Source organism: Moschus berezovskii, chromosome 5, assembly GCF_049115385.1.
Source record: "Moschus berezovskii isolate FMDL1 chromosome 5, NW_MosBer_1.0, whole genome shotgun sequence".
NCBI classification, from domain to species: domain Eukaryota; kingdom Metazoa; phylum Chordata; class Mammalia; order Artiodactyla; family Moschidae; genus Moschus; species Moschus berezovskii.
The window spans coordinates 123,918,384-123,933,308 of record NC_142464.1 but is presented as its reverse complement, the minus strand read 5'-3'; the positions used below and the strand labels follow the sequence as shown (position 1 = coordinate 123,933,308).

The window sequence follows — 14,925 nt, the reverse complement described above, 5'->3', positions numbered from 1 at the left end:
CGGGGCCACCCAACCAGTAGGGCCGCGCAGAAGGCTGCCTGGCAATGAGGGCCAAGCCCCGGAACTCAGCACCTTCCGCAGTTGCTGTTCAAGTCCGTTCTCGTCCCAGACAGTAACGAACCGAGGGACAGGGCCTCGCCGTCCAGAAGAGGCTCCATTCTCACACCAGCCCCCTTGTGAAATGTTTAAAATCTACTCGGAGAGGGAGGCAGAGCTTCTCCAGGAATCGCTTCGTGTGCTGCTTACACCGTTGCAAGCTTTGTCGTCGGTCAGTCACCGAGTGATGTCGGACTCTTTGCGACCCCATGCACCACAGCACGCCAGGCTTCCCTGTCCCTCACCATCTGCAGGAGTTTGCCCAAGTTCACGTCCACTGAGTTGGTGATGCCACCCAACCATCTCAACCTCAGTAACGAGCACTACTGAGCAATTTCTTGAGAAGTTTCGAGGTTACATTATCGCAAATGTCACTGGGGACCCCACACAGGATAACACAGCGCACAGTACGTGAGATGTTCCTGGTTCACTATCTTAAAAATTTTTTTTGTTAATTTAAATGTTACAAAAACAATGTTACAGCATTGTGGGGGTCTCTGCCATACAACAATGCAAGCCGCCTGTAATTATACATGTGTCCCCTCTCTCCCTCCCCCAGCCCATGCCCTGGGTCATCACAGAGCATCCGTCTGGGCTCCCTGTGCTACACAGCAACTCCTCACCAGCGGCCCAGCTTACGCCTGATACATATGTTGACGTGTGTATGTCATATATACGTCAACGCTACTTTCCCTATTTGTCCCACTCTCTCCCTCTTGTTGAACTGAAGGAAGAAAGCAGGGAGGGTGGTAAAGAGGGGGGAAGGAAGGAAAGAAGGGAGCTGGGGGAGTGAATGGACGGACGGAGGGCGGGCGGGTGGGTGTGTGGGTGGGTGGGTGGCTAAGCAGGTAGATGAGTAAATGGACACCGACAGACGGGCGGGCGGTGGGCGGAGGGCTGACGGGTGGCTGGAAAGAGGGTGACCGTGAGGGTAGATCCTGTGTCCCTGGAACACGTGCATTTGCTCATCCACTCACTCCTTCCATCACTGCGAACATTTACTGAGCACCTATTAAGCACCAAATCCATTCCAAACACTGCAGACGCAGGGCTAATCAGCAAAGACAGACACCGAGTTTCTCTTTCTGGAATTCACAGCCTGGAGCCAAAAGGGGAGCAAGAAGTCAGGCTCCATTTCCACAGAAATGCAGAAGGCAGTTTTCCCATTTACATAAGCCGGTGAAGTCCAACCTTGACTGAATACATCAGCATTTGTGTCATGAACTCAGTCCTAACAAAAGGCAGCCTGGTACACTAGAAGGAGCCAGCACTCTGGAGTCTGATCAGGTTAAATCAACGCTTTGAGGCTTACCTGCTGTATAGCATGGGAAGTCAGTTCATTTCTCTTGGTCTCAGCTTCTTTACCTATACCATGGAAGTGAAAGTGAAAGTCACTCATTCATGCCCGACTCTTTGCGACCCCATGGACTATACAGTCCATGGAATTCTCCAGTCCAGAATACTGGAGTGGGTAGCCTTTCCCTTCTCCAGGGGATCTTCCCCACCCAGGAATTGAACCCGGGTCTCCCACATTGCAGGCGGATTCTTTACCAGCTGAGCTATCAGGGAAGCCCATAGAAGTAACTGTCCCCATTTGCAGGGCTGTCATGAACCACCCCTGCCCCCAGGCAGCTCACAGACTTTCTGTTCAAGGACCCCCTCGCCATCCCCCACCCAGGCAACCATACAATCGCTTACAATCTGCTGTTTTTCATGCTGCTGGGCTGCCCTGGGCTATCAGAGGGGCGAGGAGCAAACCCGACTTCCCCTTTCCTCCCCACGCCTCATTTTTCTCATTGGCCCTCCTGCCCAAGTTGTAAAGAATCGGGAAACTCCCTCAGAAGGCTAAGAAACTAAAAGGAAGGTTAAGAAACTAAAAGACACGACAGGGTCAAAGGGAAAGAACTGAAACTTGTTCGATCAGCCTGATATCACACGGTCCAAGGGGAGCCGCCTCCCAAAGTTAAGCCGTCCTTCCCGCCGCTTTATCTTTGGAGGCAGCCTCTCCACCTGCAAACCTCTGCCCGCATCCCCCCATCTCAGGGCCACACCGGACTCGGCCCCGGCCCTCTCCTGGGTGCTCAGTGGCCTTAGCTGCACTGGGCCTGCAGCTCTGCAGGAGCTCCAGCCTCCGGGGCACTCAGGCCTCTCAACTCCAGGCCACTCGCCGTCCTCGGCCAAGGATGAGCCATCTTCCTGAGGCCAACCCCACTGGGCCAGCATGACCCCGAGTTGGCCCTGACCCAGAGCCTTCTGCAAACCATTGCTGCTGGTCGGGAAAAAAGACGCAGGAACCGAGAGTAGACAGAAGCGTTTGTGACAGTTCGACAAAGCGAGTTTACGTCTCTTGTTAAATTTTATCTTTAAACAATTGTGTCTACTTTTAACTGTGCTGGGTCTTCCTCACTGCAAGAGCTTCTCATTGCAGCAAGCAAGGGCTGCTCTCGAGTTGGGGTTCGAGGGCCTCTCATCAAGCTGGCTTCCTTTGTTGCAGAGCAGCGGACTCCGGGCATGTGGGCTTTGGTAGCCGTGGCTCCCGGCCCTGCAGTGCAGGCTCAGTAGCTGTGGTGCACGGGCTTAGTTGCTCCGTGGCATGTGGAACCTTCCCAGGTCAGGGATGGAACCTATGACCCCCCCGCACGGGAAGGTGGACTCCTTACTCTAGAGCCCTGTTGCTAATTTTTTAAAAATAATAATTTTTAAATGGGCCTGCCTTTTGATTGACTCTCTTTTTATCTTCTAACAGTTTATTATATTTTAAAGTGTTGGTCTGACAGATTGGGAATTTTTTAAAATGGTTCTTCCCTACAGATCATTTGAGAAGGGCTGATCTGAATGTATAGGGGAAAGAGGATCTATTTTCCTGAGGGTCTTCCTGAGGGTCTATTTTCCTCCCGGCCACCATGTGGTGACTCAAGCTGGATTTAGAAAAAGCAGAGGAACCAGAGATCAAATTGCCAACATTGGCTGGATCATCGAAAAAGCAAGAGAGTTCCAGAAAAACATCGATTTCTGCTTTGTTGACTATGCCAAAGTCTTTGACTGTGTGGATCACAATAAACTGTGGAAAATTCTGAAAGAACCAGACCACCTGACCTGCCTCTTGAGAAACCTGTAGGCAGGTCAGGAAGCAACAGTCAGAACTGTACAAGGAACAACAGACTGGTTCCAAATAGGAAAAGGAGTACGTCAAGGCTGTATATTGTCACCCTGCTTCCCTGCTTATTTAACTTATATGCAGAGTACATCATGAGAAACTCTGGGCTAGAGGAAGCACAAGCTGGAACCAAGATTGCAGGGAGAAATATCAATAACCTCAGATATGCAGATGACACCACCCTTATGGCAGAAAGTGAAGAGGAACTGAAAAGCTTCTTGATGAAAGTGAAAGAGGAGAGTGGAAAAGTTGGCTTAAAACTCAACATTCAGAAAACTAAGATCATGGCATCTGGTCCCATCACTTCATGGGAAATAGATGGGGAAACAGTGGAAACACTGGCAGACTTTATTTTTTTGGGCTCCAAAACCACTGCAGATGGTGACTGCAGCCATGAAATTAAAAGATGCTTACTCCTTGGAAAGAAAGTTATGACCAACCTAGGCAGAATATTAAAAAGCAGAGACATTGCTTTGCCAACAAAGGTCCGTCTAGTCAAGGCTTATGGTTTTTCCAGTGGTCATGTATGGATGCGAGAGTTGGACTGTGAAGAAAGCTTATCGCTGAAGAATTGATGCTTCTGAACTGTGGTGTTGGAAAAGACTCTTGAGAGTCCCTTGGACTGCAAGGAGATCCAACCAGTCCATCCTAAAGATCAGTCCTGGGTGTTCATTGGAAGGACTGATGTTGAAGCTGAAACTCCAATACTTTGGCCACCTGATGCGAAGAACTGACTCATTTGAAAAGACCCTGATGCTGGGAAAGATTGAGGGCAGGAGGAGAAGGGGACAACAGAGGGTGAGATGGCTGGATGGCATCACCGACTTGACGGACATGAGTTTGAGTGAACTCCGGGAGTTGGTGATGGACAGGGAGGCCTGGTGTGCTGTGATTCATGGGGTCACAGAGTCGGACACAACTGAGCGACTGAACTGATCTGAACGTATAGGGGAAAGAGGATCTATTTTCCTGAGGGTTTTCCTGAGGGTCTATTTTCCTCCCGGCCACCACGTGGGGACTCAGGGTCTCTCATTCTCAAACAGAGGCAGGTTCCTTCCTGTAGGCCCACCCCTCCCCTACCCCCAAACTTCCCAGCTCAACTTGCTGGGAGTAAAAACCAGCTTATATCAAGAGTCCTCCTTAACAGCTGCTCCCTGTAACCTCAGAAGCCCCAGCAAAGCTTCATGATGACTGTGCAAGAGGTCGTCCCAAGGGCGTGGAGGCCAGGCCATCAGCAGCAGAGGCTGGGAGCAGGCTCTTCCTCATCTGTCTGCAAAGGAGGAGCCGGCCTCCCCAGCACTCACTTGACTTCAGGAGAAGAAAATCAGGCTGTTTACAAAGAGAAGATAAGGAGACGGCGACCCGAGTGGAGTGGGGGTGGGGACACAGGCGGCCTGTGCTGTGTTCCTGGTCACGAGACCCGAGTCCAAACAAGCGGCTGTGCCAGTCAGCGTGTCAGCCCCCAGGGGTGCGCCGGTCCCCTGCAGGCGGTGGCCGTGGTCCTGCCTATTTGTCTCTGAGATTCAAGACAGCCCATCCTTTCAATAAACAGTCTCGTGCAAAACAAGCCTAGCATGCTAGTCCATGGGGTTGCAAAGAGTCAGACACGATTCAGCAACTGAACAACAAAACAACAGTGTCTTCTGCACCCTCTGAGGCCCTGCCATGCACCAGGCTCTGGTCGAGGGTGGGGAGCTGGTGTAGCACCCCAGAGACACAGGGGAACCCGAGGCTCAGGAAAGAGACGTGTTTTTATCCAAATCACAGAGCACTTAACAAGCCTTAGTGCTGAGACTGGGACTTGCAGTGCTGGTGGCAAGATCTTGAGTGTTTTTAGCCAAAAGGCCCATCTCACAAGCACAGTAAAGCCGGCCCAGAGCGTGAGGGTCCTGGCTGTGACGTCAGCCGGTCTATCAAGCGTCAGCTGGACAAATATTTCTTGAGCCGCCAGGACATACCAGGCTCTGGGCTGGACCCCTGGGGTACCATCCTGCTTCCAGAACCAAAAGTGAACCAGCTCAGGCCATCCCTCCCAGGGAGGGGATATTTGAGCCAAGGCTGAGGGGAGCAGAGAGTGAGCAGCTTGAGTACTTTGGGAAAAGGAATGCGGCAGCACCAACTCCCAGCCCAGCCCCAGCCTCCTTGAGGCTCACTCCAGGGTCACCTCCTCCTGGAAGCCTTCCCTGATTCATCCTTCCTCAGCCTGGGTCAGGCACTCCTCCAGCTCCCACAGCTCTGTGTTCTTTGCGTCCCCACCAGCCTGGGAGCAGCTTGGGGACAGGGCTTCATCTGCAGTACTGTTTCAGAGCCTGGCGCTGCCAGGCACCCCTCACCAGTTGGTAAGCTCCTCATGGTCAGTTTGGCAGGGTTCAGCTCGGATTCTTCAAGATCGCTTCCTCTGAGCCTAGAATAGGACCAGCCAGGGCAGGTGTTCCGAGTTGTTGGTCGGTTGCTAAGTCGTGTCTGATTCTGTGTGACCCCATGGACTGCAGCACACCAGGCTTCCCTGTCCTTCTCCATCTCCCAGAGTTTATGATGCCATCCAACCATCTCCTCCTGCCCTCAATCTTTCCCAGCGCCAGAGTCTTTTCCAATGAGTTGGCTCTTCGCATCAGGTGGCCAAAGTACCGGAGCTCCAGTCTCAGCATCAGTCCTCCCCATGAGTATCCAGGAGTTCTGCATTTGTTGAAGAAATGAACTTGAAGTCCCGGTGTGCGTGGACAGGCCCCTCACGCGGCCCTCCCGACAGTGTGCTGGAAGGTCTTGTAACCCTCACAATGCAGGCGGAGCTCGGGGGTGTGGTTGGTACATTTCTTCAGTTCAGTTGCTCAGTCGTGTCCGACTCTTTGCGACCCCATAAGCTGCAGCACGCCAGGCCTCCCTGTCCAACAGGGAGCCCACCCCGGACCAACTTCCAGAGCCCACCCAAACCCATGTCCATCGAGTCGGTGATGCCATCCAACTGTCTCATCCTCTGTCGTCCCCTTCTCTTCCTGCCCTCAATCTTTCCCAGCATCAGGGTCTTTTCAAATGAGTCAGCTCTTTGCATCAAGTGGCCAAAGTATTGGTTTCAGCTTCAACATCAGACCTTCCAATGGACACTCAGGACTGATCTCCTTGCAGTCCAAGGGACTCTCAAGTCTTCTCCAACACCACAGTTCAAAAGCATCAATTCTTCAGTGCTCAGCTTCCTTTATAGTCCAACTCTCACATCCATACATGACCACTGGAAAGACCATGGACTTGACTACTCGGACCTTTGCGGACCTATTTCTTAAACAGATAGATTGATTACCCTTCCTGACGGAACAGCTGGATGAGGGCTCACGAAGAAGCCACACACCTGAAGCCACCACCCAGATCAGAAATCGCAGACTGGAGCTCTGAGGCCTCCGCCCGCCTCCCGCAGGTACTATGGCCCCCCGATAGTAAGCGTGTCCTTCCTGCAGCAGACGGCCTTGCCTGGGCGGGACCTTCGCGAAGGCAGCACGCGACATGAGTCTCCATCCAGCTGCCCACGTGGCCCTGCACCCAGGACCTACCCACGCCGTGCGGGGTGCCAGGCCGTCGCACTCCTCCCCGTCCTGTCGCAGGCGTGTCGGCTGTTGGGAGTCACTCAGGGGGCTTCCAGTGGGTGGTCCTTGTGTGTGCTTCTGCTGGGTGTCCACCTGGGAGTGGGCGTGCCAAGCCACAGCCCAGCAGATGCTGACGGACGGGGCACCGGACTTTGGCTCAAAGCGGGGAAACTGCTCCCCCCGAGCAGTGACCGCCTGTCTGTACACCTCAGGTCTTCTTCCCAGCGGGCGGTTAGTGACCCTCAGTGTGGTTCAACCTGCACTTCCCCGGGGATGAAAAAGCTGAGCACCTCTTCACACCCACCGATCATCTGAATGTCTTCTTTGCTGAGGTGTCTTGTGTGTCTGCTTTATCTGCTTTTCTCCTTCCTGATTCACAGTTGTTCTTTATTCCAGATTCAGACTTTTTTTGTCCCACGTATGTACTGCGAACATCGCAGGTTCCTGGTTTCGAGCCTAGAAGACGACCCCGCCTGGAGCAGGCGTTCCGAGTTGTTGTTGTTCAGTGGCTAAGCTGTGTCTGACTCTGCGACTGCAGAGCCTGCGCAGGGGCTCAGGGCGCCGTGGCCCCTGCTCACAAGAGGGCAGGGCAGGCCCCATTCCGCCTCTTTCAGAGGGAATTTCCCTTTTTCAGGGCTTCCCCTGCGGAGTCCATTCCCCTGTCCAGCCCAGGGCACCAGGGGTACAAAAGGGGGCCCTTGCTGCCAGCTGGGCTGGCCGGCTGGCACTGCTCCCACAGCTCCCAAGGGATTGGAGCTCCCGTGGGAGCCCACCCGAGAGCCTTTTCTTGCCTGATCCCCGGCCCTGCCCAGTCCTGACGTCACCAGGATCCCACCTCATGCTCCACGTCTCAGGGACCCAGACCCCTGCTAAGCCCAGGCCGAGTGTGGAGGTTACCAGCGTCTGTCTGGTGTTAACCGCGTGCCCTTTGAGCTGGGTGGCCCAGAGGTCAGCGGCTGCGACCCTCAGCTGTCCTGCCAAGTGGGACACACAGGGATGGGTGCAAAATCTACTGAGAAGCACAGGCTCAAGCCGCGGGCACGCCCTCCCTCCTCACCTCCTCGGGCCCCTTCATGGGAGGTGCTGGTCCTCAGGACGTGCAAACAAACCCCACTGCTAAGGCCAGAGTTCAGATTTATGACTGTTTTGTGCTCCTTTGGTTAACGGCAGGAGAGGGGCGATCACAAAAACCTCAGGCTTATCTGCCTTCTGGTTTCCGTGGAAACTCCAAAGGCTCTGGGTCACATTCTGGGGAGAGAAGTAGCTGTCTGGGCTCCCTCTGAGCCGGCCAGCTGTCAGCCCTTGAGGGCACTGCAGGATGGGGTGCAAGGCTGGCGGGCCGGCACCTGGGCTGGGAAGGGGCAAGGGCCCCACAGGACCTGGGCAGCCCAAGGCCTGAGAAGTGACTGGCCTGGAGAGGGGCTCGTCCCCCCACTTTACAGGTGAGCAAACTGAGGCTAGGAGAGGGGAAGGGACACTTGCCCCAAACCCAGTGGACCGGAGGCTCAGGGCCCCGGGAAGCCTGTGTCGTGCGCTCGTTGTTGGGAGTCACATCACAGTGGCTGTCTATCTTACTGAAACTGTGTGACCTCGCTCGGGGCTGAGACAGGCCTCCCACCCGGTGTGCCTGGGGCCCGAGTGTCCACCTGCACGCTGGTGACCGGAGCCACCTTCAGATACGTTGGAGGCCTCGCCCCCGGCTAAGGGGGGTCTCCGGGGCTCCTGCCGCCTTCACCCACCCAGTGCCAACCCAAGGCCACAGGCAGAGTGGGACGGGCTGACCCCTTGACCAGGCACCGGGTGGGCTCCGAGGACAGCTTCACCAGCCGCTCTAATGGGAAGCCGGCCGGCGCCAAGGCCCGCCCACCCCCCACCCCAGGCTGCAGCCAGGCCCTCAGTGAGCCCTTGAGTTGGGATTTTCACTTGTGCCAGGGAAGGGCTCCCAACACCCCCAGCTGGGCCCCTGCTGGCGCCTGGGGAGTGGGGGTAGGCGGGCAGGCTCAGAGAGGAAGCGCCTGGCCCGCTCTCCCGGCTTGCAGGGACCCCAGCCGGGGAGGGACCTGAGGTTAAACCAGGCTAAGGGAGTGCGGAGCGCCCTGGGGTAGTGGCCAGGATGGTTGGCTCCGACCACGGTCCTCCGTGCTCCCAGGCAGCTGCCAGACTGCTGAGAGCCGGGCTCTGCTTTGTTTTTAGTGGCGTCGAGTCCTCGTGGTTTAAACAGACTGTTTTTTAAGAAATGGGGAACTTGGGTAAAAGCCGGTATAGAAGAAATTCCTTCCAACCTCTGCTGTTGAAGTCAGGGACGGGCTGTCTGGCTCTGTGACCCCCACCCCCACGGCTCCTGGATGTCCCTCTGGGCGCCCCTCCCCTTGTGGAGGACCTGTGAGGGCAGGGCGCCCTCTATTTTCATGACCTGTGTGCGCTCCAGCGACAGCCTCGGTGCAGCCACTCACTGTGCAGCCTCAGGCAAGTGTCTCATCCTCTCTGACGTCTTGTCAATATGTAGAGTGATGCAAGGACACCCCTGGGGGTTGAGGATGAGAACCTAGCTGGGCCAGCTCCCCGCTCCTCCTCTGCACCAGCTCCATCACACCCCGTGGCCGCGCCCCACCACACCGCTGCCTCTCCAGGGCCACAGAGGAGCCCGGGGGGGGGGGTGTCTCCGCCCACCCCACACCTGACAAGCCAAGCCTGCAGCACTGCTGGCTAACCCCCATGCAGGACACGCACCCACGATCTGTCTTCCTGGCAGGAGAGGCGTGCCCTGCCGCTTGCCGGTGGGCACAGGTCGCTGCCAGCCCTTTCTCCCCGTGGACCCCACCCCCCACATCTCTTGCTCAGAGTCCTGCATGGCGAGTCTGTTGCTTCAGGCTGGCTCCCTGGGGTCAGATCCTCGGGCCTGGGCCCATCAGCTGCGGGCCAGGCAGGTGTGAGGTTGGGACTTAAGTAAGAGCTGTATCAGGTGCGCTTTCCTGCTGGCTCAGACAGGCAAGGATTGGACTGCAGTGCGGGAGACCAAGATAGGCCGGAGAAACAACCTCAGATACACAGGTAACACCACTCGAATGGCAGAAAGCGAAGAGGAACTAAGGTACCTCTTGACGAGGGTGAAGGACAGTGAAAGAGCCGGCTTAAGACCAAATACTAAAAAAAAAACACCTAAGATCACGGCATCTAGCCCCCTTTCTGCATGGCAGATAGAAGGGAAACGGTGGACATAATAGGTCTCCTCTTCCCGGGCTCTAAAATCACTGCGGATGGTGACTGCAGCCATGACACCAGAGACGATGGCTTCCTGGCAGGAAAGCGATGACAGACGTAGACAGCGCACTGAAAAGCAGAGACTTCACTCTGACAATAAAGGTCCGTAAAGTCAAGGTTATGGTCTCCCCAGTGGTCACGCAGGTTGTAAGAGCCAGACCGTAAAGAAGGCAGAGCACCAAAGAATTCACGCCTTTGACCTGTGGTGCAGAAGACTCCTGAAAGTCCCCTGGACAGCAAGGAGATCAATCCAGCCAATCTTAAGGTGGATCAACCCTGAATACTCTCTGGAAGGACTGATGCTGAAGCCCCAATATTGTGGTCATCTGATGTGAACAGATGACTCATTGGAAAAGTCCCTGATGCTGGGAAAGATCGAAGGCAGAAGGAGAACAGGGGTCAGAGGATGAGACCGCTGGACGGCATCGCCGCTGCAATGGACATGAACTCGGCAAACTCCAGGAGACGGTGAGGGGCAGAGTGGCCTGGTGTGCTGCAGTCCATGGGGTCCCAGAGGCAGACACGACTGAACATCAGGTGTACCTCCACCAGGAGTGGGGTACTGCGTCTCAGGTGGATGGAGGCTGGGCCTGTGCTGGGTGGACCATGTGAGCCTCCCACCTTCGCAAGGCTGGTGTTCACATTCCCACCTCACAGGGAAATAGACTACCTAGCCTGCCCAAGGCACAGAGCTCAGAGGGGGCCCACACTCAGACAAAGGTCTGCTTGGGCTGGTTCTGCTTTCTCAACACTGAGTTGGCTGCCTTTCTGCCCCGAGCCTTTGCCACTGCCTCTCTGGTGGAAGATACATCCAACAATGCCCAGGTGTAGGGAAAGAAGCAGAACGGCCCCACACCTGGGGCAAACGCCCAGCAGCCCTCAGCCGGATAAACCTGCCTGGATGTGCCAGGCAGCAGCGACAGGAACTGCGGCCCTGTGGCTTCAAGGCTGGACGCCCCTCGTCTCTGGGAACAACAGCTCACAGGTGGAGCAGGGTTCAGAGACTCTGAGGACCTGGGCTCCTCCCAGCTGCCCTCGCCCCCAAAGGCCTACTCCGCCCATCCCTGGAGCCTGGCCGGGCACCTGCTGGCTGGCCTGTTTTTGACCCTGTGGTGGCGGCACCAGGTGGGGTGGGGGGCTTCCTGAGGGCGGGGCCTCACACCTCTCAGCAACCCCCCTTTGGCTGCCCAGAGCGGAAAGGAATGGGTTCTTTCTCGTCCCGTGTGAATGAACCCAGAGTCCGGCACGAGGAACGCTCCACAGGGAAAGGCCGACAGTCAAGTTCCATGAAAATCGCGGGGCGCAACAGTGCCACTGCCACGGCCTTTCCGTGTTCGACTGTGAACAGCTCAGAAGAGCAGCACACCATCAGGGTTTTCTCCCCTGGAATCAAGAGTCAACAATGTCTGTGTGGAGGAGACCTAGAGCAGGAGGCCGACCCCCGGGCAGCTAGTAGTGGGGGGCTGGGGGTCGAGAAGGGCCAGCTCAAGTCCTTCCTGCACCTGAGGCCGTGGCTCTGCCAGCTGTAAAGACGCAGAGCGCGCGAGAGAGAACCGGCGCTGGGGCCGAGGGCGGGGGAGGATCCAAGCGTCTGCAGGGCGTGGTCGGCCCGTGGGAACCTGGAGGAAGGAGCAGCCAAGACACAAGCCCCGGCTCGGCCGCTCACAGAGCCGGCTTTTTCTTCTTGGTGCGGGGCGCCGGCCGCAGCTCCCCGGGCCCGTGGGCGAACGGGCAGCAGTCCGCCGGCAGGACACAGCCATCGGGGTGATGAGCGAAGAACCAGCAGATGCGGGTTTTGAAGGTGTCGGAGGACGGCCTCCGCTTCGCCTCTGGTTCCTCCTGCTTCTGCAGCTTCTCCTCCCGCCAGTCGCGGATGCGCACACGCCCGTGCAGAACTGGGGTTGGAACAAAGAGGAGACACGGCCGAGTTAGCTGGGGCCCGTGGGCTCTGGGCGTGGGGGGAGGCGTCCTAGGCTGGAGGCACAGCCACCTGAGGCGTGGCGGGGGAGGCAGATCGAGCCCCCCACACGCCTGAGGCCTGCAGTCCCCCCTAAAGCAGAGCCAGAGGCAGGGGCGAGGGGGAGCAGGGCTGGGGGTGGTCAGGAGGAGCTGCCGCACACCCTGGGGAGGGGCGAGGAGCCTGTGCCTGAGGCCCTGGTGATGACGAAACCACAGTGACCACAGAGGGCTGGGCAGCGTGGGAACCGGCTCGAGGGACAGGGCTGAGGACCGGGCCGACTGTGAGCGTGGTCCCGATGCAGGCAGGACGTCGGGACACCTGTGAGGCAGCCCTGGCCCCGGAGGACCCACGGCCACATCACAAACAGGAGGCGGAGTGAAGTGCGGTGGGGTCCTCTCTGGCAGGTGAAGAGCAGGGGTGGGGTTTACAACCAGAGGAAGTGGGGGCTCATGGCAGCCCCGTTGGCAGGGGCGGGTGCAGCAGGCTACGATGCTGTGGCTGCAGAACCGGGCAGCTGGAGGATCCCGGGGAGGGGTGCGCCCATTGGCTGACCGCCACCTAGTGGCCTCCTGAGCTAGTGCCCCGACTCGGGAAGCTGCCCCGAGGGCTTCCACTGGCTGTCGCCCTGTCCCGAGAAGTCAACATCCCCACGGAAATGGGCTGAAGCAGCCAAGCCCTGGTGGTTTCCCCTGGAAGCGCTAAAACCACGTGGAGACATAACGGCTCTGGGAGAAATAAAGGACGCTCATTGAACAAACCGGGCTCCCCGACCTCTAAGGAAAACTTCTAAGTGGGAATGAAGGCTTGACTTTCCCCTGCAGACTGCCGCGTGTCATGGCAGTAATGGGACTGCCTGTCTCTGGAGACTGATGATTTACTGAAACCGCCCTCGTAGCCAGAGGAAGGAAGTGCAGAGGCGCCTCTGTGCATGGAGGGCACAACGAGGGATTCAGCCTTGGCGCCGCCGACAGCACCTAAGAAGGGCCAGGCGGCCCTGCTCTCGGCGAGGCGAACAGAGAGCTCGGCTCCCCGGCCTGAGAGCCGGGCAGGAAACCACGGCCCTCACAGGGTGCCCACAGCAGCACCTCCTGGCGCAGATGGGAATGACATGGCCCAGCCAGAGCAGGGTGCCCCGGCGCCCCCAGCTGCCCGCACACAGGGGAAGACGGTGAGAGGTTTGCTGGGACAGAACCTGCCATCCAGAGGGTGGCTGGGCCCCCCCAGGGCTGGTGGGCTTGCCGCAGGCTTTCCACTGTCCATGTTTCCAGAGCAGTCCTGCAGGGTCAGGAGAAGGGGTCCAGCCAGGACTCGGAAGGCCGGGAGAGTGGGCGCTCAGGACGAGGGGCAGCCCCGGAGAGGGCAGAGGCCAGGGTGCCCCAGGGGCCAGGAGGGCTGACAGCCCCCTCATCCCCCAGGATACGGCCGCCTCTGTGCCCTCCTCGCCCCCCACCCCTGTCTGGGCAGGCCTGTGCCCTGCGTGCGTGCCCCTCCAGCCAGCTCTTGGGCCAGACCAGCAGCCTCTCCCCAGGTGGAAACATGCCGTGATTTTCAGGGTGTCACAGGCAGGAAACACGCCGTGCCAGTTCACTCTCTGCCCACCCCTGAGCCCACTGCCTCCCGCAAGCGCCAGTGCGCCCCGCGGACTCACGAACCCACGGCTCCACCCCTCTGCCATTTCTGACCACAGATGTCACCTGAACCAAAGTGTCCCGAGGAAACGGCAGAAGAGTCTCCCAGAAACTCTGTAGTGGTTTAGTCGCTCAGTCGTGTCCGACTCTTTGCGACCCCATGGACTGTAGCCCGCCAGGCTCCTGTCCATAGCATTCTCCAGGCAAGAATACTCGAGTGGGTTGCCATTTCCTTCTCCAGCGGACCTTCCCTACGCAGGAATTGAACCGGGGTCTCCTGCATTGCAGGTGGATAATCTTCACTGGCTGAGCTATGACGGAAGCCCAAGAACACTGCAGTGGGTAGCCTATCCCTTCTCCAGCAGAGCTTCCTGACCGGGAATCGAACCAGGGTCTCCTGCATTGCAGGCAGATTCCTGACCAGCTGAGCTATCAGGGAAGCCCCACAAACTCTCTGCGGAGGTCAGTTTACCGGGTACTGGGGTGCGCGCAGCAGCACTGGTCCTGCGGTCCGTCTCGCCCGGATGACCAGCCCAGGCCCCCAGCTCGTCGGACACCGTGGGCTAGGGACCGCCCGCCCCAGCTGGGTCCGCATCCCCAAGGCTGGGCGAGGACTCCAGCCTGGCCTGCAGGAGGCTCAGCGCAGGCAGAGCTGAAGGGTCCGAAGCCGCTTCGCCTCCTCACTCGTGTAACTGAGACTCGGAAACCAGCCGTGTGAGTAAAAAAAAACCTCCCGAGAAGCTCAGGGCGCGCCTCCTGCACGACCGGGGGCTGCACGTTTACTGGCACTCAACGCCCAGACCTCTGACTCAAACGTGTTTCCACAAATAAATGAATATGCCCTTCAGGGCCAACCACACAGAAAGCAATCACGCACACGTGTACTTATGATGGGGGAAAGAAAACACGATTTCATGAAATCAAACCAAAAATGTGCCAGGAACAGCAGAGGGCAGAGCAGCGCCCGGCACAGTGATTTTTAAGCCGCTGAAGCTCCGTGCAGTGGAGCCCAGCCAGCAGGGACGCCCCCCGCATCTCCACTCACCGGTGGGCTACCTGCCACAAGCCCTCTGGAGCTGCAGCTCCTCCGCAGGGACCCACCGTCGCAGGAGCGCTTGGTCCAAGTGGAGATGAAAATAGCCCCAGAAGGCCAGCCAAGCCACCCAGAGGCACCACGGGCGTGAACACCCGCACGCTCCTCCTGGGGGGGCTTACGGGCTGCGGGAGGGGCCGGAGGTCGTGCTCCAG

At 57.8% G+C, this 14,925-nt stretch overlaps 1 protein-coding gene across 2 annotated transcripts in view; it reads right to left on the bottom strand.

Moving 5' to 3' along the window:
* Window positions 1-226: 226 nt before the first annotated feature.
* TRMT44 (tRNA methyltransferase 44 homolog) overlaps window positions 227-14,925 on the bottom strand; it is a 36,071-nt gene continuing 21,372 nt past the window's right edge. Inside the window, exons 11-12 of one of the 2 annotated variants that reach the window (XR_016037484.1) lie at window positions 1,409-11,984; window positions 228-1,195 (exon numbers count right to left, since the gene is read on the bottom strand). Coding sequence is in view for 1 of the 2 variants with exons in the window: in XM_055434644.2 (XP_055290619.2) it covers window positions 11,752-11,984 (233 nt within the window). In the remaining variant the exon portion in view is untranslated. Of the gene's footprint in view, window positions 11,985-14,925 lie in introns of both variants that reach the window. The other variant, XM_055434644.2, reaches the window with a different exon arrangement.